Source organism: Calidris pugnax, unplaced genomic scaffold, assembly GCF_001431845.1.
Source record: "Calidris pugnax isolate Ruff unplaced genomic scaffold, ASM143184v1 scaffold31, whole genome shotgun sequence".
In the NCBI taxonomy this organism is placed as follows: Eukaryota; Metazoa; Chordata; class Aves; order Charadriiformes; family Scolopacidae; genus Calidris; species Calidris pugnax.
Window position 1 is genome coordinate 6,706,886 of NW_015090786.1, and position 26,227 is coordinate 6,733,112.

The following is a 26,227-nucleotide window of genomic DNA, read 5'->3' on the forward strand; positions in this document are numbered from 1 at the left end:
TGTCTTCCAGCTTGGAGTTAAGAGTTTAGATTGAAAATCTCATAGCTCAGTTTATTTTCTAGTCATTCTGCTACATTAGAACCTACTCCATGTCCAGATCTTGTGTAAGTCTACATCTAGGTGGGGAAAACAGATAAGACAGATGAAATTCTGCATGTTGATTATCTCTTGTTCAGTCTCCCTCATATTGCTGTAGAAAGAGGCTGGCTTAGATTGTGTCATACAATCAGTCTGTTGCAGAAGGGGTCTTCAGCCTGGTTTTTCCAGAGCTGTGACCCCAAATTGTGCAATTCATCATTCCCTCCAGCACTTTTTTTTTTGGTTGGTTGGTTGGTTGGAGTTTTTTGGTATAAGTTGCTGATTTGGGGCGAGTTCTGCAGGTCAGCCAAGCAGAACCTGAGCTCAAGCCATGATCTGGACTTACAGAGCAGGACATCCTTCATAGTGGCTGTTGCAGTGACAGCCCTGGAGCACAGTTCTCGTCATTTAGCTACTGATCCTTTGCTGGGCGGGCAGCCAGCTGGCCATCACTCCTCTGATGCAGGGTCTACATCATGAGAGAAATGAAGTCTCTCCTAAGATGCCATGATGATACTGGGACAGCTGCCACCCCGGTGCCTGGGTCAAGGCAAGAGAGCAGGCAGCTGAAGTGCTGTTTGTGAAGGGAGTTGAAGCATCAGCATGTTAAGTAGGCCATCCAGAGACAAGGGAGACTTGAGGTGTTGGTATAGCGGGTACAAAAAAGATCTGTGGTCATACGTTGGGCTGATGACAATCTTTTGCATCTGAAAGGGGTTGAGGAAAGAAAGTATGTGGTTTTTATTTTGCTACTCATCCTTGTGTTCTAAATTTTCATCTTATTTCTTACTCTTATATCAATTTGCCACAGGATTTTTAAGCTGGTTGGCTTATTTCCAGATAGGTCTACGCAGTTTAAGCTACCACATTTTCCTTACTAGCAATAAACAAGCATGTTTTGTTTCGTTCCTGCTAATAGCAATTCCTGGTTTCTCTTATTGAAATCATACATTACTAGAAAATTGAAGTGGCTTTTGTTGTTATCATTGTAGAAGTGGAAGCGCAGACTATTGAGGAGCTAAAACAACAGAAGTCTTTTGTTAAGCTTCAGAAGAAGCACTACAAGGAAATGAAGGACCTTGTGAAGAGGCACCACAAGAAAACCACTGACCTTATCAAAGAGCACACTGCAAAGTATAATGAAATCCAGAATGACTACCTGCGGCGAAGAGCCGGTTTGGAAAAAACAGCAAAAAGAGACAGTAAGAAAAGGTATGTTGACTGTAGCTTTCCTGTTCTTGGTATTAGAGATCTTTACTCGTCTTCTTTATAGTAGATAACTAATACAGAGGTGGTATTAAAGCACAGAAAAAAATCAAAAGCAGCAAGGTAAAATGAAGTCAAGACCTCTGATACGGAAATTATCAGAAAAAGCCCTCTCCATGGATGTGCTGCTTCTCTGCTAGAAGTCAGATAAATTGTTCCCCATGTTACACCTCTTCCCCTACAAATGAAGGCATGCAATATTTATCATGGGACTTTCCCTAGACCGCTGGCAAGGGTAGGTGACTCAGCTCTACTGGCAACAGCAGCCAGTGGTTAGGGAGTGAGCTTAATCACAGTCTATGAAAGAGGACATCCCCCGCATACTGGGACAGTTCAGGAGCCAGACTGCGGCATGAAAGAAGTCCAGTCTGTCTGGATAAAGTGTTTTGCTTTCCTACTCAGGTCAACTGCAGCACATTTTATCAGAGCACCCCATCTTCTCCCATGCTGACCTCCTTTAGGAGAAAGATTGTCAGTTCCATGGAAAGTTCTGCCCCACACTTAATAATATGACTTCATAATGTACCTCCAAGCAAGGAGAAGTTTTTGCAGCCAGCACATGTGGTCATACTGCCCATATTAAGCAATTGGTTTACTCTGGGCCACTACATTGTGCTGTCTGGTGGTGGAAGAGACCCAAGCGTCAAAACAGGAACAAAACTTAATCCTCTTTTATGCTATTTTTGGGTAAAACAGATATTCTGAATTTGGGAATGAAGAGCGTTGTCTCCAAGTTGGAGCCCTGAAAAAAACTCATGCTAGAGTAGAAGGCATCAGATGTATAATTAGGTGAAAGAAACACCTGAAAGTTATTAACATCTGACTACTGGTTAAATTATGATTGATCCACACCACTTGGGGATCTCTTACTGATTCCTTGGCTTTGCCTCTGCATGCACTCCCCTTCTTTGCTATGTCTTTTTCTAAATCTTTCATTGCCCTATCTCTTTGTGTGTGCTGATAGAATTTTTATATTATTTGTTTAGGTAATAATAAAAAGGGAGACTTGTATTGATCATTATCAGTTTGAAATGCAAGACTGTTATGACTCATTAATCTTTCCACAATTATTATCTTGTTCCTATGGTAAGGAACTGTAAGTTAATAAAAATGAATTATTTACTCCTGGCAAAACATATACACACATAGATACAATCAGTGTCTGATGCTGTTACAATTGAATGATAATCAGGTAGGGGTACCCTCCTAAACATTTATTTCTCTCATTCATGCAACATATGAACATAATTTAGAGTAATTAGATAAGCACAAAAGTCCTTTAACTTTTACATAAAATTGATACAGCTGCAGTTCTTAAATACAAAGACAGTGAATGAACATTAAAAAAAAATTACCTGATAGTTTTTGGTAGGAGATCATCAGAGAAAAAGGCTGCAAACGCGCTCTGGCTGCTGACCTTGTTGGTTGTACCTCTTATTGTAAGTGACTGGGATTGAGGCCATAATTTGTCCCTAGGAAGGAGCTTATTCATTGATGCCTGCCTGATGACAGAATATCATTGGGCTTAATCAGAGCTTAACACTCATAATATATCTCTGTTCAGCTGACCTTAACTGTTGCCAGTTTCCAGGCTCCCAGGTTCTACTTGAGTTTAACAAACTCCCTTAATGACTGGTTGTCATCTGCACACACAGTGTTATTTTATTGACTGTATTGTCCATCATCAATGCATGTGACAGATAGTGGCAGACTAAACAGCATCATGTTTCATTTCTCTACCATATTCTATTCAAATTTAAGCAGAAAAACAAACTGAATAAATAAAATGACTCATTTATCTTTGAGTTAAAAGGTGTTTTGTTTTGTTTTTTTATTTCGTTACGATCTGGCCATAAATCATTCATGATATCAGGCAATAAAATCCTGCAGTCTATTACGTAGAGCTGTCACAGTGATTTCAGAGATGTGAAGTTTTATGTGCAGATACAGAGAAATCTGAAGGTTAAAAAATCTGAGGTTGAATTACAAAAAGACAGAAATATATTTTTAGGGATTTTCAAACTTGCAAGTACGTATCTCAAACAGAAGACTTCTAACAGAATACTGCATACCCAGGAAAAAAGTGAGTTTTATCATTTTAAATTACTGCTGAAGCTATTTGCCTGTAACTACAAAGTATAAATCAGTACTTCATCAGGAGTCCCTGAGTCAGATTGCCATACAAATGTGTTGCCTCTGGTCAGAAGCAATCCATGTTTCATGCCCTTGTCTAAAACTGGGCCAAGACTCAGTGAAGCCATTGTCTCTAGGAAATCTGAAGTATTTATTTACACACATCCACATGTGTTTTGCTGGCATTGCTCAGAAGTTTCTTTAATGAGCATGTCCCTATAAAACAGTCTTAGTATTTTAGCCAGCATTTATAAATAGGCCTTATTTCTTTTTCCCCAAAACACAAAAAAAATATCAGCTTCAAAATGCATAGTGTAATGGCATAATATGCTGACTTTAATATTCATTAAAGCTGTCTTTTGGGTCTGTAAATTATCCTCACCTACCACCTTGACACCACTTAACCTTTTAGCAGAATATTCAAATACAATTAAAAAACAAGAAGTAAAAAGAGGCTACTTTGGTTTGTATCCTCAGAGTGATGAAGGAAGCTTCACACTATTTCAGTTGAAGTTCTCTAATTGACAGCATCTGCAAACTTGAACAGAAGAGAGGCAAGAGTGTAGCAAGTTCTCTGGATTGTAATCCCTGCAAATTTCTGAGCAGCAAACTCATTTTTTTCACAACATAAGACATCTCTGTTCAAGGTTTTGCTGTTTTGTCCATCTCGTGCATTGTTCCTGAGGTTTCCCAGGCACCTGATTTAACACCTGAGTACAGCCCTGAACACAGCAGCAAAGCAGGGACACAGCATATTTTATTTTATTTTTTTTTAATATTTTTCTTGGGTTTAGTTTAGTCTAAGAATTATACTACTTTTGCTGCTTATTTTTAAATTGAGCATTTCAGTGTTGTAATGTCATGTCTCCTTTCACAGTTACATCTATCCTTCCGTCTTAAGAAAAAAAAAAACCAACACTGTTCTTCAGTGTTGCTTTTTAGCTTCCTTATTATATTTTTCCTTTGCTCCTATGTGCTGCTTTTCTGAGGTTTACTCCCCACTGGGAGGTGATTCCTCCTAAAGTCAGCAGTCCGTGGAGCAGTTTCCTCATTGTGTGCTATGCATGGCATTTCCTGAAGGGGGGAGAAAATACTAAATAAAGGGATGTTCTCAACCGTTTTAAGCATTTTGTAAATGCAGATGTAAAGTTAAACTCGTAAATTTTTTGCTAAGTGTAAGCAAGAATGATTCAGTTTTTGAAATACCTAACATTCACTGTTACTGCTGAGGATTGTGCGACTTTGAAGTTCAAGTTACGTGTCTGGAGGTGGATAAACAGGTTCTATGGGCATCTGTTCATAGGAAATCTTGGCAGTTGCATCTGTAGCTCATTTATGCTAAGTCCACTTCACACCACTATGATGGGTCAGTAAAAAGGTTTAAAAGCAATAGCCATCCCATTATTGAACTTTTAATAGTATTTTTTCCTAAAAGGTGAAATTATTTGACTTACCAGAGCTAAAATCATCTTCTGGCCCTATATGTGGTGCTGACAAATTTCTTAATGGGCTACATATAACCAGCTGCCTTAAAAACAAGGTTTAAATATGGGGCAGTGTGTACGTGCCTATTGACTTAGACCTTGGTGGTGTGTGTGTGTCTTTGCAGAACTGAAACAAGCAGCCCAGACCACAGCTCTTCAACTATTGAACAGGAATTAGCCGCGCTCGACTCCGAAATGACCCAGAAGCTCGTTGAGCTGAAGGAGAAGCAACAGCAGCAGCTGCTAAATCTCCGTCAGGAGCAGTATTACAGTGAAAAGTACCAGAAACGAGAGCACATCAAGCTGGTACGTTTGTTATGTCGTCTGCTTTTCTTTAGCCATCTCAGGGTGAGTAATGAAAGCAGCATGACATTGTAATTAAGTGGGGCTTCCTCTTACTTGGAGTTCGTTTTGGAGCTTGATTTCCCTGTGGTCTGCTGCAACTTCAAGGGTTTGTTGTGTCACTTTGTCACTAACACTTCTAACAACTTGGAAGGCTTTGGATAGAAGGCAGAAAGGCAACAGGATTATCACTAATGCTAACGCAGTCTCCTTACCTCTTGTTGTGTAAATCTGGGTTTACTGCAGCTTTTGGATGATGTTCCTGTTTTGTTCTGCCACTTTTTTAAACGTACAGCATTCAAGGAGGCAGGATTAGCTGGAAAATAAATTGAAACACTATGAAAAGAAATTAAAACAGATTCCAGGGCACAGAGTGATGCCATACACTGTTCCTGTTGCAGATGAATGCTTTAAGGGGATGCAGGACATAATCTGTGTATGGTGAAGAAGCATTTTGTGTTCTGTCAGTCCAAGCCAGCTTGTGTTTTTAGAGCTGGACTTTGGCTGACAACTAAAGCAGGATCATGGGCCCTCTGAGCTGAAGTAGAGGAGCTTGGGCAGGTGGCAGCTGGTGCTGATGGATATTCTCAGGCAGAAAAGAACATTTTTAAAGGGTGTTGTGGCAGTGCAAACTGTTTCTCAACTCCGGACAATACTCTCACAATATTTTCTATTATAAGTTTTCCCTTATTACTGTTGGGTGAAGTGATTTGTCTGCTCTGCCCTGCCATGGAAAAAGAGCAGGTCAGAGGGGTGATGTGTGTGGGTAACACTCAGCGAGGCCTTTTCACAAATGCCTTCCCATGGATCATGGCACGGAGCTGCGGTTCCCAAGTGGTGCCCTGTTTATCCCCAGTTGTATGTGAATCACAGCTGCTCCAGCGTGGATGCATGGACACAGTTACCTGTGCCACAGGAGAGAGTCCACATTCAAGTAACAGTTGTTAGCTGCAGCTCAGAGATTTTAATATTTATAAAAATGAACCATTTTGGACCCACATAGTTGGGCTTTTATTGTAAGCTAACTAACTCATTTCTCATTTCAAAATGGGAAATGGCATTTCTCAAAGCAAAGTTACATTTTCAGCACTGTCCAGTTAAGTAGTGTCAGGATAAATTAATTTTTTAGCACAGAACCTTCAGAGTTTTCCCTCTGAGCTGTGCAGGAGTTAATATTCCAATTAAAATCTCCCTTGCAGCTGAGACATTCTTTCTGATATCTTTCTTTTAGAGGAGAGCCTATTGTCAGTGTCTTCTTTTGTCTAAGGAATAAAAAGCTGGAGCAAACTAGCTAGACATTATTATACATTCTCTGGTTCATTATCCTGAGAGGATTATTTTACAGAATCGGACTTAAACTGGAGGGGGTGATCAAACCAAACTGGTCCCATTTCCCACTTTAATTCACCATTCTTTGAACTTGCACACAAGTCCTGTCCATATGTCCTCTCCTGTCAGCATCACCACCACAAAAATGCTTTTTGTTAGCAGTTTCAGCGTGAATGAGATCGGACCCAGCGCTGCGCAGCAGGTTTCAAACCAACAACTCAGATTTTTGAGTCCATGATTCTGTGATCAAAATGTAGGCTCTGCATATCTATACTTAGCTTTTTTAGCTACCATGCTTGAATTTTCAGTATCTACCTGATCACCCTGAAATCCAGGCTGCTCCATGTAATAATGCTCAGTGCAAGAGGAATGTATTCAGCACTTGAAGAAAACCTTGAATATTCAGTGCATAGGAATTCATTTTGTGATGTATATTGTGTAAATTCAGTTTGTGACCATTTATGAATGATCCTAGGCATTTTAATGGTAGAATCTGCAATATATATTTCGGTTTTACATCTAATATTCTGAAACTATTATCACCTTGATGTACAGAGAAGTATTTTATGTGTAAGCTGGATATACACAATTGTGGCTGGACTCTGCAAGCTAAGTATGCCTTTACGCTGATAAGAATGTTTACTGGCCTTTTTCGTTCATTGGTAATTAATCAGGGAAGGGTATAACACTTCCATGTCTGCTACAGACTTTTGAGGAAACTTAGGTGCACGTATGATGTTTAGCTGAAAATAAATGTTTTTCTTTCTTGGGATTTTTTTTTAGCTTATTCAGAAGTTGACAGATGTAGCAGAGGAGTGTCAGAACAGCCAGCTAAAGAAACTGAAAGAAACATGTGAAAAGTAAGGTGCTACTCCCCCTTATAATCCATCACTACTCTTTGTGGGTTTTGTTTAGATACATTTTGAACTTGCCTTTATTTTTTATGCTCTAGAGAAAAGAAAGAATTGAAGAAAAAAATGGACAAGAAGAGGCAGGAGAAGATCACAGAAGCAAAGTCCAAGGATAAAAATCAAATGGAAGAGTAAGTATTTTGCTGGATCTATATCCTTATATGTTATGAGATGACACAAGATTTTTCACAACTGGAAAATCAAAGAAAGGTCTTAACCCTAAATGCAAGGCAGCTTTTAGTCAGACTAATACCTCACCAGAGCAATGGAGTCCATCTTACTTCCACTGATAGTAATTTAATTTCCTGGGACTAATCTAATCTCCTGTTCTGCGAGCATTGAGTCTGGGTCAGCTGCAAAGGTGCTGAAGTGTGGTTTGGGGACATTGCCTGTGAGTGGCACAACGGAGTGATTCACCAAGATGCTGTTAATCCAGGCACTATTTCTCTGAGTATAAATAAACTTAGGGGCTTCAGTTCTTGCAGGCTTTGTTTTCACTTAGATTTTTATTTGTGAGTTATCTTTTCTACTTAACTCTGTTAGAGGTGCTCTCCAAAGAAATAGCAGTGACACACCGCTAGGTTTGCTCTACTTTTGTGATAAACATCCCCTCAGATGTTGTGCTCCTGATTCTCCTCCAGCAACAGTGTTAGGCAGTGAGCAGTCACTTTGGGTGCAAGAGAGAGGGAAGCTGAGCTCTGAGGGTGCAGTTTCTGTGAACAGGGACAGGAATATTAATTTCATTTATGCACCACCAGACAGTACAAATTGTGGTTGTGCAAGTTGATTATATTCTTCCCAAGGGCACAGTATCTGGGTTTGTTTGTCCTCCTTCATTTGTTTTGGCAAGCAGCTCAAAATGAAAATGGAGCATTTTAATTTTGCACTGTTTGCTGGGATATTCTTGTTACCAGTCTTTACTTTAGTAACATTTAAGGACAGTTGAAAAAACAAACAGGAGGAACAAAAAAAAATAGAAAAATCCAGAGTATCTGAGTTTTACCAAGTAACAAAGACACAACTTTGATTGGTTTTCTACAGGTAAAAAGGTTTGTACAGGTTTTGGAGCCTCTCAGCATAGTCTGTGTATTTGGTAACACTGAAAAAAGTCACACACATGTACACACAGTGAACTGCAGCAGATAATTTAAGAATCAATATTATAAAATTTTAATAAACATCCTAGAAAAGATAGCAAAATGAGAATAATTGATTGGGAAAAAATGGGGGAAATACTTAATAAGGTTAGAGCTGATCAGAGGGCATGGAAGTGATACTAGAAAACAGCAGTTAGTCATTACAAAAATGTTATAGCAGTAAAAATCAATTGCAATAGGAAATGATTTGCTGAGAGGTTAATGAGACACCAGTGGGAAATGCTTAGCAAAAGACGAGTAGAAATTATTTGTTTTCCTTTTTTTTTTTTTTTCTTATTTTTCCCAGTGGCTTTCCTTTGCCAGGCTTTTCAAAGCGTCATTGGGAAAGGTGAGATGGGAACTACATGGGAAACTCAGCTTTCCTGTGTCAGGTGACAGTTTGTCCTCATCCTCGCAGTAGGACAGAGAGTAGTGAGACTTTCTGGTGAATCCTATTCAAGTCATCCAGGCTAGGCAGTTGTTTGTTTAAAGCTTTTGCACAAATTTGGGAAATAATATTACATAATATTTATACATTGGTAATACATTGTATTGTTACTTAATTTTTCTCTTTCCTACATGCACTCAGGGTTTCTGCAACTACCTAAAACCATCAGATTTTAGTGCCATAGATAGAAACTCCAGCAATTAGGTTTTAGAGTGCTGTCCTGAATCTGGTCAACCCAATTTGACCAGACAAGTTATTATTATATATGCATTTATCCTGTTGGGGACTCTCATCTTCAGCCTTTGACCATAAGTTAATAACTGTCTCACCAAATCAATTAAAGTTCAACTATTTCCTCCAAGGTCAGGTTTATGTGGTTTACATAGCAAAGGTGAGGACTGAAGTTGAGTCTGTCCTGCACTTAGGGGGAACTTTGCCGTTCTCTCTGAGATGTCACCAGCAGTATCTGCTCACTGACGGAGACTACTTCTCTGCTATCTAATGTGCCACAATGTGGCAGTGTGCATCTACTGATGATCATGCACTCTCCTAGACTGACACTTGGGCCTTAAGGAACACCACCATCACTTTGAAGACGTGGCAGTACCCTGTGGGAAAAGCCTGTTGTGAAAGAGCAGGGGGTTTGTTGTGGGAGGTCATGGGGAAGTCTGAGACCTTCATATAATAAAGGTGCAGCTTGTTACAAAAGCCACATTCAGGAAGTAGATAAAAGTAGGCAGATCTATGCATTCAAAGCATAACGTAACTTATTTTGGAAGGAGTTGTGGAGTAGTAAAATACATTGATGTGATCTTATTGACTGTAATAACCTGCTGATTGCTTCTCCCCAGAGAGAAGACTGAAATGATTCGATCGTATATCCAGGAGGTGGTGCAGTACATAAAACGGGTATGTCAGGCCCTAGGTTTATTTTTCATTTTAGGCAGTAAACTGTCAGCTTTCATATTTTATGTCATATTAAGCTGCAGATTCTGTTCTTTGGTATAAAGATTCTCCACGTTTTTTAACTTGATGTTCCAGTTAAAGGAAAACTGGAATTTCAGAGAGATCTTGATTAATTGTTAGGCAGTCTTTGCTGGATGGTGCTAAGAGGGGCAGATTTTAATACAGTTATGATTTCATCTTTGAATATCCTGTGCTTATTCATGGAAAATGCACCACGTTTTTTAACTGGCTTGCTGTTTCATGAATGCAAAGACTGCATAAGGAACTCTGAAAGTCAGTAAAAATTGAATTGCAGAGCATATTTTAACCTTAATTACATTTGTACAGTTACTGAAATGAAAAAAAAATAATCTATGAGCTCTATAAATACAAGTCAAGGAATTTCATTACAGGTGTTAGCTTTTCTGAAGCTACAGGTGGTTTACACTGGGCTGAAAGTATGCGCTGCGGTGTTTTGATGTGTGAAATCACAATGAAACATATGCCACTACTGAATTTTCTCTTAATTTCAGTGCAGAAATAGTTCAGTTCAAAAGTTGGCCCATTTTTGCTCACAGAGGCCTTGATTCAGGAAGCAACCTGAAGAGGTAGCAAATTAAGTATGCTTAATTCCTTTGGAGTCAGACACATGTCTGAGTGCTTTATTAAATGAGGCCCCAAATCCTCTTCTTCTGGGAACAGAGTCCATCTCACACAGCTCAAACAATAAAAGCTAAAGCAAAACAACATGATTCTTAAAAATACATTATGCATTGGAAGTCTACAAAAGTCGCTTAGACATTTCTGATTCTAAATCCCATGTGTGAAATCTGAGATTTGTTGTCCACCTGCAACTGTTAAAGCAGTTGTGCTCAGGGAAGCTTGTGACAATGGTGTGTCAGTTTATATTAGAATTATTCATTGTTTTCATTATAACATTTTAATTTTGATAGATGAAATATTTACTGGGGAAGAGGTGGGAAAGTGGGGATGTGCAATCTCTGAAAAAACACTCTGTGCTATTTTCTTACAGCTAGAAGATGCTCAGAGTAAAAGACAGGAAAAACTTGTAGAAAAACACAAGGAGATTCGTCAGCAAATACTGGATGAAAAGCCTAAGGTAAAGAGTTTTTGAACAATGTTACACTGCTAAAAATGTCCTTAAGGAAAGAAGGTGTTCTTACAGCAGGTAGGCCGATGTTTAAACATGAGAAAGTCCATTCATAGCATCATAGCCATTGTCTCTAATATTCAGGATGAAAAAAAGTCAAGTAGCAGCCTACTGTGGAGCACCACTTCAAGTCCAGATGTCATATAATGGGGTTTGGTTTTTAGTACTTGTGGTGTTAAAAAGCTGTCAGTGGTGCTTCTGACCAGCAGAGTGTGCCCTTCGCTCTATTGTGGTTTAGGAGTACAAAAACAAAACACAGTTTACATTGAAAAGAAAAAGAGATATCTTTTTAGCATGCTTGTCACAGATATTTGTGGTAATGGCTGAGAATATATTTTTGTGGGAAAAAAAATAATGTTTTCATAATATTAGTGCTTAATATTCTACATTGCTTTCTGGATTTCCTCTGTTTGATTTTTTTGCTCTGCATCTACATGTAATATTCTGAAATACAGTTTTTCATCCTAAAGATTGTGGGCTGACTCTGCTCCTAGTGAACCCGGTGGTAGTTTTGCCATTGACTTCAGTAGAGGAGGCTCAGAGCGCTCCACTTGTACACGATTTTCCTTTAGGAAGACCTGGGTAACTATAAAATCAGACTCCTCTACAGAGGGAGACTTGTTTTCAGCAGAGTTCATATCCAAGTATGATTCTTCACAGCCCATTGTGTCATGTCTGCTTTCATTTTTTCTGCTCTTGCTCAAATGTGTCTTCTAGGCTTCACTTTTCATTTCTTGTCTGTGTCCACGGTCCTAATGTTTCCGTGCTTGTCTTAACAGCTTGAATTCTAGCATTGGGTGTCAGCTAATCAGTGTTGTCACGTCATTTCTGTGAAATATCCAGAGAATAGATTAGGCTAAGGTCTGAATAGGTAATAGTTTGGAAAAATAAAAATGTTTGCATTTCTGATTTTCTACTCAATCTTTTCAAAATCATGTTTATAAATAAGCTAGAACTTTTTGATGTTGTGAGCATCTGGGTGTAAAGACTATATATAATATGTTTTATATTTGGAGATCATGAGCTTCTCAGGCATGTGAACTAAAAAGACTGGAATTTAAATGCTAGAATTTTAAATTTCAAAGGATAATCTGCTAGTACTTCTAACACTGGCTTTTCACAAATACTTGGGCACTTGATTACTTCTCTGTGTCCTTTCCTCTTTTTCCCCCTGATTTATTTTTTTAAACTTACTGATTTACTGAGAAGAAGCAGAAAGCACTGAGAATTTGTCACTAAGGACTTGAGTTGTATTTTGGAGGGTTGTGCTGGACCAGTAATGTTAGACTCTTCCATCAGCTGTCCATGCACCAAGTGTTAGGTCATGGCACGGAGCAGTTCCAGACCCCTTGTCTTCCCCTGCATCTAGCCATCGGTTAGACCCTGCAGTAATCAGCCCTCCTCAGTCAGTGCTCTCAATTTCTCCTGAGAAAACCCTCTGCAGTAATGTGCCTCACAGGGCCTGGCTGCAGTGGTTTTTTCCTTTCCCACATACTGAAATGGGCAGACTTCGCTGAATTTATGATGGTATGTAGCTCTTCCTGGCATGAGAGGGTTTAGGCAAAACATAATTAGTCATTTTATTAAGTCTCTTTTTATGTTTTGCTTCATGGTCATATTTCATATCCATATTTGCTTCCTTAGTGACAGGACATATGATATAAAGTAGATTAAATGATTTCCCAGCTGAGAAGAACCAATATATTTTATGCAAACAGCAGCCTTTCTAGGGGCAGCTTTTTTAACGGGCTAATCTCTTGTGCTTCAGTATTCAAACGCCCACTAAAATTTATGCTTGCTGTGTTAAAAGGGTTTTCTGGCAGTATCAACTCAACCCCTAAACAAAGAGTTTTATATATTAAGAGGGAAAGAATTTTTAGTATTTTTACCAATAATTCCTTTGGAGACAGATTTGCCGTCATCAATCATTGTCATTTGGTTATTTATTACTGACTCACAGTTGGTTGTGTTATGAATTTGTGCACAGAGCTCTGTCATAGCCAGGAAGAAGATCTTTTCAAAAAGCGTTGCCAACAGCCTGCCGCACCACTGAGTTGTTTTAGGGTTTATTTTTTAAAGTACGAGTTTGCAGGTTCCTTTGTTGCCGTGTGCGTAGGTCACCAGAGGAGAAATTCCCTTAGAGTGCTGACATTTTAAACAACAGCTTTTAGAAACTGCACAAACTGGATGCAAATGAGTTCCCTGTTACTGCATGCAGAGGGCTTGTTTTTTGTTTAAAATATCATGTGTTCAGATGAAAGTACTTAGCTCAGAACTGATTTACACCGTTAAACTCTCCCTCATATAGATTATTTCTTTTAAATCTTTGGATGCGAGATTGTTTTGCGGCTTTTGTTCACAGGGCTATTGTGTAACAAAAAGCTATTTTTATGATATATGGGCTGGAGAATTTACTTCCTGAACTGATACTTTTCAGCAAAAGATTGGGAATAGTTCTTCAGCTTCTTGTGGTCTTGCTGAAATCAGAAAAGCCATTGGCTTTAATGGGCGCAAAATTTCATACTGTATTTATGTAACTAATGAGGGTATCTTTATGACAAACCAATCTCTGATGCTGTAGAAATTAGAAGTTCAGTATTATCATCAAGTGTGTGTGTGTGTGTGCATGGAAACACGGCAGCCCCTCTCACAAGCATATTTGGAAAAGAAGACTGTCACCTAATTTAGAAGTCAACAACTGACTCGCTCTAGGTCAAAAAATTTCAAACTTGCCATTTTAGTGAAAGCTCAGTGGAACCAAAGTTCAAATGCTTTCCTGCCACTGTCTTTCTCCTAACAGCATCGTTACCTTGCAAGGCCATACGTATTTTTTTTCCTCTCCTTTTTTTTTTTTTTCCTTATATTATCTACTGACAGCTTATTATCAGCAACAGCTTGTATTTCTTTTCTCCCCCATTCTAATTCTTTGTCTTCTCTTAGTCATTGATACACATTAACCTTGTCCTGTCCTTATCTTCTTCCCCTTGGGCATCCCTTCTGCATGCTGTGGAGGCTGCTGGAGAAACACAGCTCTTTACACTGCAGAACTGAATTCTGTACATTAGAGCAGGGTGTGATTTTAGATTCTCCCCTACAGCATGTGTCTGGCCCTCATAATCTAAGCACAGAGGAGTGCATCAAGGATAGGCATCAAGAAATTGCATCTCAATTTCTTTGTCCTTGACAGCTTGTGCATCAAATTAAACATAAATCAAGTGCATTTTGTTCCCCCCACCCTTGCTTCCAATTTCATTGTAATTACAAAAATCAATACATGTGAGACATGACAAGGAATTAATTATTTTTCTGAGAATCAACTCAGTTACAGTAAATAGGCCCAAGCCGCCTCTAATTGAAATCAATGAGACACTTGTTATTCATGCTCATGGGTCAGAGTTACACTGAAATCACAATATAATACCTGAGGCTCCTGTGCTCTTGCAGTCAGCTCCTGCTCGCAGCCAAGTTATCTGGACTCTTTTGGCTTCAGTAGACCATATTCTTATAGCCCCAGCTGTCAAGGAAGATGTAACTCATGTGGTTCCTAGTTTTGTAGACCATGTTTGTGTTTCTGTTCTCACCTGCACTACTGTTCACAACCCCGGCGTAGCCAAGGCCTGCCAGATGGTACGAGCTCCTCTGGAGATGTGAAAAATGGTCCTATCCAGGGAGAGGCTTTATCTATGGGAAAAAGTGCTACAGATCTATAGAGGCACCATAAGATGTGCAGACTTTCCTCTAAGTGTTGCATCTCTGTGGTCTTGCAAACGAATGAAGAGAATACAGCCCTAAGGTATAAAATTCCTTTTTCCCCTCAAAGTATTATGAAAACAGCTTTTTAAGATTATAAATCAGTTCTTGATAACGGAAAGTGAAAGCATCTGATGCATTCTAACTCACTTTCAAAGAACACACATTTATTATCTTGCAGTTTGACATGCATTATTAATCGTACCCGATGGAAGTTGACAATTCTACATCCAATCAATAATTAATATTAGCACTGTACCTGAAAAATTTATAGGGACATAAAATGTTACATATTATGAAACACTGATTGTATACAGCAGTAAACCTCACGTAACTCCAGTGTCATCTTTCCGTTACATAGGGCTGGGAAGGACCTCCACGGTCTTTCTTTTCAGGGATAGCTGTTTTTACAAGCAATCACTCATCATGTAAGCCTATTAATGAAACAGTGCTGGACAATGACTCCTTCCTTCTGAATGCTATTTAAGTGAAGATATTTGAAAACCCAATGAATGGTTTCATAGATTTCTGATCAATGTTTTCTGATTTCTTAGAATATCAAAAAATACATCGATATTTGTGAAGGTTGCAGCTTGTCATATGTGCTTTAGGTAGAACTTTGTGGTCATCTTCATACAGGTAATGTTGAGTTAAATGGAGCTGTTACTGACAATAGAAAGAAGTCAAATACAGCAAATGTATTTTGCAGCGCTATTAAATTTGATTTCAGTTAACCTCAGAGCCACTCTATTAGCTCATCTGGAAAAGAACAGCTCTTAGGAACTTTGATGACTATTCCAGTGTCCTTTCAGCTCACTGCATAATTCACAATAACAATGCACTGTCCACCACAATCCCTTTTTTATCCTTTACACCTCAGTAGGAAGCCAAACTGTCTTTTGGGCTAGCTGCACTTAATTCAAACCCTTCCAGATGCATTCCAGTTCAACCACCGGCAACTGTTCAAGAATTTCAGGGAAGGAGTTTGGAGGAAGAGGTTATTTTAGTTTACTGAGTTTCATGGGACTTTGCATTGCATGGACTTGGATTGAATGGGGAAAAGTTGCCCTCCTAAAGTAGTATTCAGACTCATTGCGAAAACACATGAAAAAAAATGAGTTGATAGTCACTGTAATATTTGAAAACTTCTGCTTTTATTTTCTCCCAGTTTAGATAAAAATTATTGCTTCTGTTAGTTCATTCAATTTAAACATTTCCAAAGTTTAAAAAGAAATCTCTCTTGAATCTGTGGCTGCTAAGCTAAAATGACTTACAGCATTATCTGCCAGAAAAGCAGAGAATTAAGAGGATTGAAATAATTTACTGTTTGTTTCACTGTTCAGCTTTGCGTTTTCGTGCTTGTACAGTCATCAGAGGGGAATAATAAAATGCTTCTCTGCCTCATTAAATGGGCAACAGCATGGAGAAATGAATGGAATTTTCTTGGCTTCAGTGAACAACAAATATTTAAAAGGAATATTTAATAAGAAAAAAAAAATCTATTCTGAGATTTCCAAATCTCCCTGTAACTTGATCTGGCATCTTCCCACTTCTGGACCAGAGCTTACATTTAAATTGAAGGATGCAGTTTTCATGGACTATTCACTTGAGAATCTTGGCACCTCTCAGCATCAAGTCCTAAGTGACAATCAGCCTAGTTATCTAATAAGCTTTGAGTAGCTTAAGCCCTGATGTTTCTTTAAATGTTTTATTAGTGCAATTGCTAAGCAATCCCCAGTTGCAGCATATTTTGGGGGGAAACTAGAGTTGTCTATTTTTTCTGTTTTCCCCAATGAATAAACACTGCAGAATGCACTTTCAGCCTCTAAATTGAGTAGTAAATAATCTCACTTCACTTGTTAAAACGAACAGGACTGTTATCCTCTGCCATTTTATGACCTTTATTCTATGCCAGTTTTATACCAACAAACCTCCCTTAAGTTCAGTGAAGTGAATAGCTCATCACTAGGCCTGAGATCAAAAGATTTCAGTCCGAATAACAAGATGCTCAAAGGATTATTTTCGATTAAGACCTTGCTTCCTTGCTTGTTTACATTTTTTCTTCACAAATCCATATTTTTAATAATTGTTTATTTTTCCAGCAGAATAAATATTACAGTGTGAGAAAGGGATATCAGGTCACAAAAGCTACATATTACAATTTGAGGTGATATTTATTTTGTTAATTAAATATCTTCCAGTGTTGGTCTTGCACAATCACATACATCTTGGGAACACTAACTTACAAATCAACAGCATCACATTTCCAGTGTGAATATGCAAAATGCTTTAAAATTTATTTTAATGAATTCCAATGTCACTTACTTTAAATAAAAATGTCACAAACTCTTTCGAGGAGGACTATAAACATAAAGAAATATTTTAATAAATAGGACACGAGGGAAAATAGGAGAAATTTAGATTGGAGTTTATTGATAGAGTGTGATATTTTTCTCAGATGGATCATTTTACCAGAAATCAGAGGAAATCTTGGGTTTGATCAGAAGCTGCAAAAAAAATGGAAAATAAATTATTTGAAAGGCGGGCTTTTTTCAGTTTGCAGTAGTGTAAATCAAAAGGAACATTATGAAGCTAGCAGAGTCACTGGTGATTTAAACTGATATGAGTGAAGGCAAGAGTGTGGTCCATAATGGAGATGATATGGCAGACAGATTTGATTTGTGAAGGTTAGTGAGATTTTCCTGGATAGCATCCTAATAATAAATAAGAAAAGTAATTTCAGAATCCAGCTACCATCTGCGGGGGGAAAAAATGCATGGATTTGAGAATTCTTCCATTTTTTTAAATCTAATTTGCACAAAGGAATCTCAGATAAACGCATGGCTCATGTCTCAGCCCCCTCTATGGTTAATTATTTACTTAGGCTTCCTGATACATGTAAGAAAGAAGACATTTAAAGCATAGCTCAGACTGTGCTGCATTCCCAGCTGCTCCCCATTGTTGTCCAGCTTCATGTGGTACAGCCCAACGCTGAGAGAGGTCTCCACCACCCAGAAACTCCCACTGGAGACAAAGGAAGGTAACTCTATATACACAAATTCAGGGAATCACAGATTACCTCTTCTCCTCAGCAGAAAGTACAACTGTGCCCAAACCACTCCAGTCCTGGGACAGTGCAGACGTGCCTGTTTGAGAGACCTCTTTCAGCTTTTGGAGAGGCATCAAGCTTCACATTCACCCCAGCAGGACAGGGCAGCATATGGCATCCATACTGCTCCTCCAGGGCAAGCTGCATACCATTCTCACCCTTGTTGACTTCTGTAATATCATGGAGGTATTGGATGGGAGGACAGATTAGCCCAACTGGGTATGAATAATAAGCTATAAATGTGTTGTTATTTGCCCTCTAGGCAGATAAAACTATGTGTGTCCCTAATTCATAACTGATTGCTGCAGTGATGATCCATCAAAAAGACAGAACAGACCGTGTTTTCTTGCATTTGGGGCCATTGTTTCAGATCACCATCACAACGTGTAAACACACCCACATGTTAAAAGCAAGAAAATTTCTTACATTTATACAGTAACTGATTTTACAATACTGCGCTGTTACTGAAATTCTTTTAGATGCTTAATTTGAGTTAGAAACCAGTTCAATTAAAAGGAGAAAAAAGTAATAAATTGCTATTAAAAAGATCAGCTGTGTAATAAACATCAACAAGTAAAAATTTTGTTTCTCCCTTTGTAACGTAAATCACTAAAGTAGACCTCACTTCTGAGTTTAACATTTGTGAATAGTTAATCCTTCTCAAAACAGTGAACTTCCTGTGCAGGCAAAAGCAAAGTGTATTTTACCATAGATTGAAGAAAAAAACGGGAAAAGGATGTGAAAAATGAATATATAGCTTCTTTCTGCAAAGTCAAGTTCAGGATAGCAACATCCTAGAGAGAGCACATTGTTTCTGCAGAAGATGCTCCTCTGTGTCCTGCGGGTGGATAAGGGTGACAAGAAAATACCAACCTGGAGTGAACAGTGTAACATTAAAAGGCCTCTTGTCTGTAACCTCTCAAACCACTTTCGTCTGCACTATCCCATTCTCTGCTCAGCTGCAGAACTGAGCAGAGTCAGGGTGAAAGCAAAGTGCCAGGTGTCACTCAGTAACTTGCCCCTCTGTGACCCACTCACTTTGGGTCAGTGTTTATTGCTTTCCACAGCAAAGATTTCCTAAAGCATGCACAGGTGGTCAGCAAGCCATAAGGTAGCAAGTGTCCATAAAAAAAAGAGCATGAAACTAACTGGTGTGTTAACATTATTATTTCTTAAGAAAAAAAGCTACAGAAAATTATGTGCAAAAGTTGAAGAGGCCAGGGACTGCCAACACTTTGCGTCAGGAAGTTTAGCTTGGACTATGCAATAATTAAACCTAACAAGAGAAGTCCCTGCTAGAAAAACAATGGTGATTTTTCAAAGGCAAGCATTTTGCATGCTAAATCTAAGTGATCAACAGGACATCAACAAGCTCTTGAGTCTCCTTACCTTTTCATGAGCTAATGTAGTACTCTGTGAAAATACATTGTAAAACATAAGCTAAATTATGCATAGTCTATGTTTGTATATGTAGTATATATGAAATGTATGGTAGTGTGCACACACACACTTCAAATATAGTGTTTTCTATAGCGTCTTATACACGTGTTCATTGCTCTAAATCAGAATCAGATTGAACAAAGAACTGCCACAAAGGCAGAACCACATGCTCTTACACAACTGCATTCATCATTAAGCAACAGCAGCAACATATTTGTTAATTATCATACGTTCAGTGCAACATGACAAATGACAAGAGATTCAGTTTGACACAGCTAATGGAAAAATGTTAAAAGAAATATTAATGCTTAGTATGTAAACTCATTAGGGAGATGTTTTAAAATGCATGAAGTGGGCAAAAAATATGTTCCTTAATGAGCAGAGAAATAAGTCACTGCAAAGATTGTAGCATATGCACAGCTTTGGATATTCAAGTCATTTGTTAAGACAGTGCTTCTGTCTTTGTGCAGAATCAGTCTGCAAAGCCGAGTCACTAATGGAACTAATACTGCATTCTGAGGTAGTGGTGCACATTGCAGTGCACATTAAAGATGCAGGTTGCTTTAATTAGTATACTCATGACAAGGCAGGTGCTGAGTTGATCTTATTTACAGTGAGACACTTCTGCATGTTAAATATACAATTAGAAAGGATAACAGAAATAATGAAAGTAGCGTGAGAGTCTCAAAAGTATACATGGATTTAAAAGTATACTTAGAATCATGAAGGAAATTCTAATTTGGGGGTGGAGGGGGTGTTGGTTGTTTTTACAAACAGTAAACATTTCTGTGAAAATAAAATGTTGATTTGAGATGCAGTATCTTTCCCAGCAGTTTAAGAGTACTGAGTTTGGTTGGGGAAGAAAACCCTGTACGTTCAGAAGGGAGAGGAAGCGCACTCCCATGCGTGGTGACAGGGAAACCAGCATCTCAGCCACGTTTCAGCGTGTTCTTCCCCTGCTACGTGGGTGCAGCTTTCAAGGGGCTGGCAGCCCTCCTTAGTCAGTAGCAGAATAGCTGGGAAAGATGTTCCCTGGAAAGATTACTTTTCATTAAATTTCTCCTGTGACTCATTTCTAACAAATCAGCATTTTCTGACAGTAGTTGCATATAATTGCAGCAGTTGCATAACACAGTAGTTGTGGGTGATGATCGTATATAGGTTTGACAGTAGTGACTCAGTAAGTTTCCTATTACTCAGCCACTGTTTGAAAGGAGGTTCTTGCCAAGAGATTGTGCAGTGTGACTAAGCACATACACTATAGTATAGCTGTAAATGATCTCATTTATGGAGTCCTAGAGATTTGTAAGCTTTGTGTGGAGAAAGTGGATGTGTCCAGGAATCCAGCCTAATCCAGACAGGGTTAGATATGGAGCCTCACTCAAAGATGGTCACAGCAAAGTTTTAAAGTCTTGTAACATTGACTTTTCCAAGTGAGTAGTGTGTCCAGAGATCATTCGTAGGAAAATGTCACGAGGGTAGTGAAAGTTCACCATTTTGGAGGGTTTTTTCTCCCTCCTAAACAAATGAAAGAAAAATCAGACTTTTGTTTTTCATCTGATAGAAAATTTTCCTTTTCAAAACTACTGAATATGGGACAGGAAATCTCAGTCTGGGTTCATTCTATCCACTCTGCAGCATTCCGGGTTGGCCTGTGGTTTATAGAAATGAATGAAGACATTAAAGAGAAAAGGGTTATACCAAACCCTACTGATAAAGTTAGGAGGTGTTTTCTCAGTCTTTTTTTTTTAACTTTTCTTCCATTTCTCCACTTTCTCACTTCCTCAGTTTTACCTGCTCTCCTGCTCATCCTTCTCCATCTTGCATTGAGATTCTTTTCACAGTATGTCGTTTCTTTCTAATACTCTTTGCGTAGACTTTCTTTACTTTCACTTCTTATACTCACACTCCCTTATACTCCCTCTTCCTCTTTGCCATCACCTTCTGCTATTAAATTGCAAGGAGTACCTGCTTGTAGGAATAGCGTCTCTTTCAGATTAAAGACATGTTTGAAGAAGAAGCCTGAAGGTAATAGATTTTAAGGAGGTGACATGACATAGTCTTTATTTCTGTGAGCCTGACTGTGTATGTGGAATGTGTTCCAAAGTCTTCTGTCAGATGAAAGATACGATACACAAGTCCCAAAGATGTATGAAAGATCATTCATAAGCACCCCAAAATCAGCGTAATAGGAAGAGTAATATTTAAAATGAAAGCAATGAAAAAAACCTCAAACAAAACCAGAAGAAAACAGAAAAAAAATTGATAGTGGGCCTGAAGAATGTAGATTCAAGGTTGAGAACTAGTGAAAACTTCAGGGAGGACATTGGGAATATAGATGGAAGGATCTTTACCGAGAAATGAAGTATAGATTCTTGGCTCATTCTCAATTATCACAATTTTCACTTTATATACAGTCCAACACAGTAAAAAATGCAATGGAATTGCATCTCTCCACGTGGCAGTCTTGACTTCTCGGCTCAGAAGTCTGTGAGCCATAAACCCAGTGGACTTTATTCTGACAAGCAGTTTAATGTTTCCGATTTTATACAGTGTGCAACCCCTACATTGCTGCACCTTATGGCTACTGATTGAGTTCTGACTGATGATGTTCCGCCGGTATAGTTGCAGTTGCATGATGAGGAAATGGGCAATTATAGTCTTGCTTTGGAGATCAAGGCTGAGGACTGATGGAGGATTAGATGTGGATTGCTTACCACTTGTGATAATTGCTGTCCCTGACTTGGAGATTAGTGGCAGGTTTTGTGTATGGAGAGGGGCTGCTGGAGCACGCAGCGTGTAGGTGGACATGAGCAGCACAGGATTGATGACAGCGGGGAGCTGGGTAGTGCTGCTCTCAGCGCACTGTGCATCTCAAACTAACAAAAGAAACTACCAATAATTTGTCAGTTTTTCTGGATTCTCTGTTTTGTTCAGTCCATTCTGTCAAGTTTTGCATGCATTGTTTGACGTTTCCCGCGCTGGAGAAAAGGCAAAGGAAACTGTTAGTTAACTACAAATATATTTCCAGAACAAGAGTCTAAAGGACAGGTACATTCTGTTCAGCTGTGCTGCCCAGTGGTGTGGAAATACATTTTTTGGTAAATAGTGTATTTCCCCCCCTCCAGAATATGGGTCCGATACATCCAGAAGTTGAATTTGCAAAATAATGTCATATGGTGCAGAGGGAAGTGATCCACTTACACCTCATTTTCCTCGCTCTCCTCCTTTGGCCTCTTAAATATTCCCGTTGTAGAGGAACAGTACTAGCTCCAGAGACACTGAGCTTCCTAATCCAAATCACCCCATGTCAGAGTGGCTGGGCCATTTTCCCGGTGCACAGAAGGGGGGATTGTATCTTGTTAGGCAGAGCACAAGCTGAATATTCTGAACGCAGAACTATTGATAAAGGCTCATGGCATGGATTGCCCTCCTTTCCGTGTGAAGAGCCCAAATACTGTCTCCATTGCAGTGCTTTTGTTTGAAAGGGCCAAACAGAAACAGAGTTTTGCGGTTGAAGATTTAATTTCAATGAACACAAAATGAAAAGTTTTTAGCTTATATTTTCAGCATGAATGTATCTAAACATTTTTATATCAGAATCCTTCCCTATATGCTTGGGATGTGTTTCCTCTTTGGGACCTGATTGGCTATTCACACAGTTGTTTTTGTTCTTCCAAGACAGTTTCCAGTAATATTCTACATTTCCTTTGATTTCTTTCACTTCTTTCTTAAAGCAAAGGTGAATGCTGACAAGCACTTGTACACCAGTTTTAGTGAAACAAACACCCTTGATTTATAAATCAAGGAAGCCTATTAAACCTTGCTTGGCAACAGAAACAGACCTCAATTAACATGAGATAACAATAGGAAAGCTAATTTCTGTGATATGGTAATACTACTTGCTTTCGTTTTTGCAAAATAAGCTCTGCAAATACATATTGTAGAAGAAACAAAATGCTTATAGTAATGTGCAGATACCCTATAGCAGAATACAACAATAATATTTTACAGTGCATCTGATAGCCAGTTGCACTGAGATTCACATCTTCAAAGCATTACCATAACTGTCGGTAGCCTACGTATAATTTAAATCCGTGTAAATTCTGCCCGAGTGATGCCTTGGTTGGAGCAGCCTGTGTCCCAGCCCCGCTGCTCTGAGGTACCGAAAGGGGCCCATGGGGTTGTGATCTGAGAGTGCGATTCCTGGTCTGCTACAGGGAAGATCAGATTGTCTGCACCCTGCATCTTCTGAAGGTTAATGAATGAAGCATTGCTTATGAGTCAGGCTGTTACCTGTAACCTTGCTAACCCCTTCCCAGCAGATAGGAGTTTTAGTCAAAAGGAAATTATAAGGAAATTTTACACAGAGTAGATATAGTCCATTTGTTTATATTGATGAATATATGTTTATGTGTATGTAATAGTGAGTATTTGATTATGTATGCATATGCATGCTTGCTCACTAGATAAATTAAGAACATGCGTATGCTATGTTTGTAGAGATTAGTTTGATATATATATTTTGGATGCATCTGTTAAATTACAGTTATTCACAGCCTTGCAGGATGTAAAATTCATTATTATAAAATTATATTAGTGATTTTAAAACTGGCATGATCACCTTTCTGTTAATTACAGGCTGATTCAACCCTTAATTCTTTTTCCTATCCTTTAAAATTGCCTGCTTATTATTCTGGTTCCCTTCTGGAAAGACAATAAATGGGGAAAGAATTTTCTCCACCCAGTGGGAGCCTTGCTTGGCAGCAAAATGGCATGAGGAAAGGGACCTCAGGCAATGAGTTTATGGGAGTTAAGAGATGTAACGCCACAGTGATCTGGCTGGGTCAACCCAAGAGACAGAAACACACAGCACTGAACGTCAGTGCATGCTTTCCACAGCTTGGGAAGGAGCCTGTGCTTGAACATGTCCAGGGTGGCAGCTGATTAGCGATTCAGAGGATCCCTCTCCTTCCTTTCACTCCATAGAAAACAGAAGATTAACCTTCTAGCTCCAGTGCCTAAGTTAGACAACATAAATTGCCATCATCCTTGCTTATCTATATAAAACTTCCCTAATGCTCCTGAATTATGCTAGGGATTTGTTAGGTTAAGCACATTTGAGATTATGAGGTGTTTAGATAATAAGGGATATATAAATGCAAATTAGATAGTAAATATAGGAGAAAGTCATTAAAAGAGGGTTTCATAGAGAATTAGCTGCTAGATAAACTCTCTTTTCAGCAGTCTCTCTGTGAACTGCAGTGTCTGTTCGCTCCAAGGAGAGTCTTTGCAGTACCTGTTTCTGAATGATCTCATACAGAAAGAGCTGAAATATATTTATATCCTCACCCCAAAGATTAACACATTGTGAATATTAGCAGATTGCAAACAAGAGAGATGGATTGGCAGGGGAGAAGACAAGTGAAGCATCAAAATGTCATCATCCATTCATTATGTGCATGACTTCCCAATTAATGCGTAGACTCTCTCTTCTTAATGGAATAAATCTGCACCCCTAGAGCTACATAAACCATACTGCCTAACACTAGTTTCTCATGTGCTTGTTTTCTTCACTCCTGTTTACTCTGAATGCCTAGTTTGATAACTTGAAAACAAATGTTCTCTTTCTTCCAATCACTTTCTTTTCCCATTTTCCTAATTGGAAATGTTATTTTTCATTTGCTTTCATGTATATGAATCTGGCATTCGTGCTTCCTGGGATCATCTAGATGCCTTGACCTCCCTACCTGCTGCATCTGGTGTGGGATGTCCTCTCTTTCACTGAGAATTTCTTGTAACAGAGTTCTGATTAACAGTGATAGTTTTATAGTTTGACACTATTATGTTGATACTTACATACTTACAGTAATGAAACACATTTTCTGTTTCTGCATCGAGTTTTTTCTGCTATATCCTGGTAGTCAATTTTTGCTCATGCAGACAAATTGTGCTAGACTTCTTATTGCCCTAATTATGTAATTATTGTATATCCACCATAACTCGCTTGGTCATATAGTTGTGTAAGTGCATTTACAGGCTAATCAAGACCCTTTAGTCATTTGAACTCCTGCATTTTTCTTTCATCTTCTGCTGAAGGGCTGTGTGGTAACACTTTTAATCTTTACTCACAAAGTACAAAAGCTTTGTAATGATCACCTTGACTGCTAAGGCTGCTTTCGTCAATGCTCGTCTATTTAGCCCCTTCCCAAGACCTTTTCAGTCAGATTCATTAAAAAATTGTGTTACTTTCTAGCTAAAAAAATACAGAAAATTGTTGCATTTAGAGTTGATAACATACTGTGAAAAAATTCTCCAACATCTTATGTTGGTTTGTCGAGTTTATTGTCTTTATCACGCTTGTGGAGTTACTCACTATGCAGAGGGCACTTAGGAATGTCCTTTCGTGCTGACTTACTGATTGTTTTCCTGATGGAAAATGGTTTTGCAGAGCTTCCATGAAAAGCAATGTTCTCCAATAAGTTTTGCGACTTCTTTTCAGGTCAAGGCTTCTGTTTCTCCTTCAGATGTCTGTGCAAAGTTATTGTCTTATGCATAAGCCCATGACAACATACAACATTAATAATACAGCGTGTAAAATTATAAGTGTATTATTCATGTTATGTGAATAGTAACAACTTGGCCTTCAGTTTTCTATGAAAAGCTGCCTTCACAGCACTAATTG

General features: G+C 38.7%; 1 protein-coding gene across 4 annotated transcripts in view; it reads left to right on the top strand.

The window, feature by feature from the left end:
• The window catches only part of PLCB1 (phospholipase C beta 1), a 289,951-nt gene that overhangs the window by 221,556 nt on the left and 42,168 nt on the right, over positions 1-26,227 (top strand). For all 4 annotated transcript variants that reach the window (XM_014966416.1, XM_014966418.1, XM_014966417.1 and 1 more), the window contains exons 24-29: positions 1,071-1,290; positions 5,087-5,267; positions 7,416-7,492; positions 7,585-7,674; positions 9,979-10,036; positions 11,106-11,192. In XM_014966416.1, the coding sequence (XP_014821902.1) occupies positions 1,071-1,290; positions 5,087-5,267; positions 7,416-7,492; positions 7,585-7,674; positions 9,979-10,036; positions 11,106-11,192 (713 nt within the window). The remainder of the gene's footprint in view (positions 1-1,070; positions 1,291-5,086; positions 5,268-7,415; positions 7,493-7,584; positions 7,675-9,978; positions 10,037-11,105; positions 11,193-26,227) is intronic.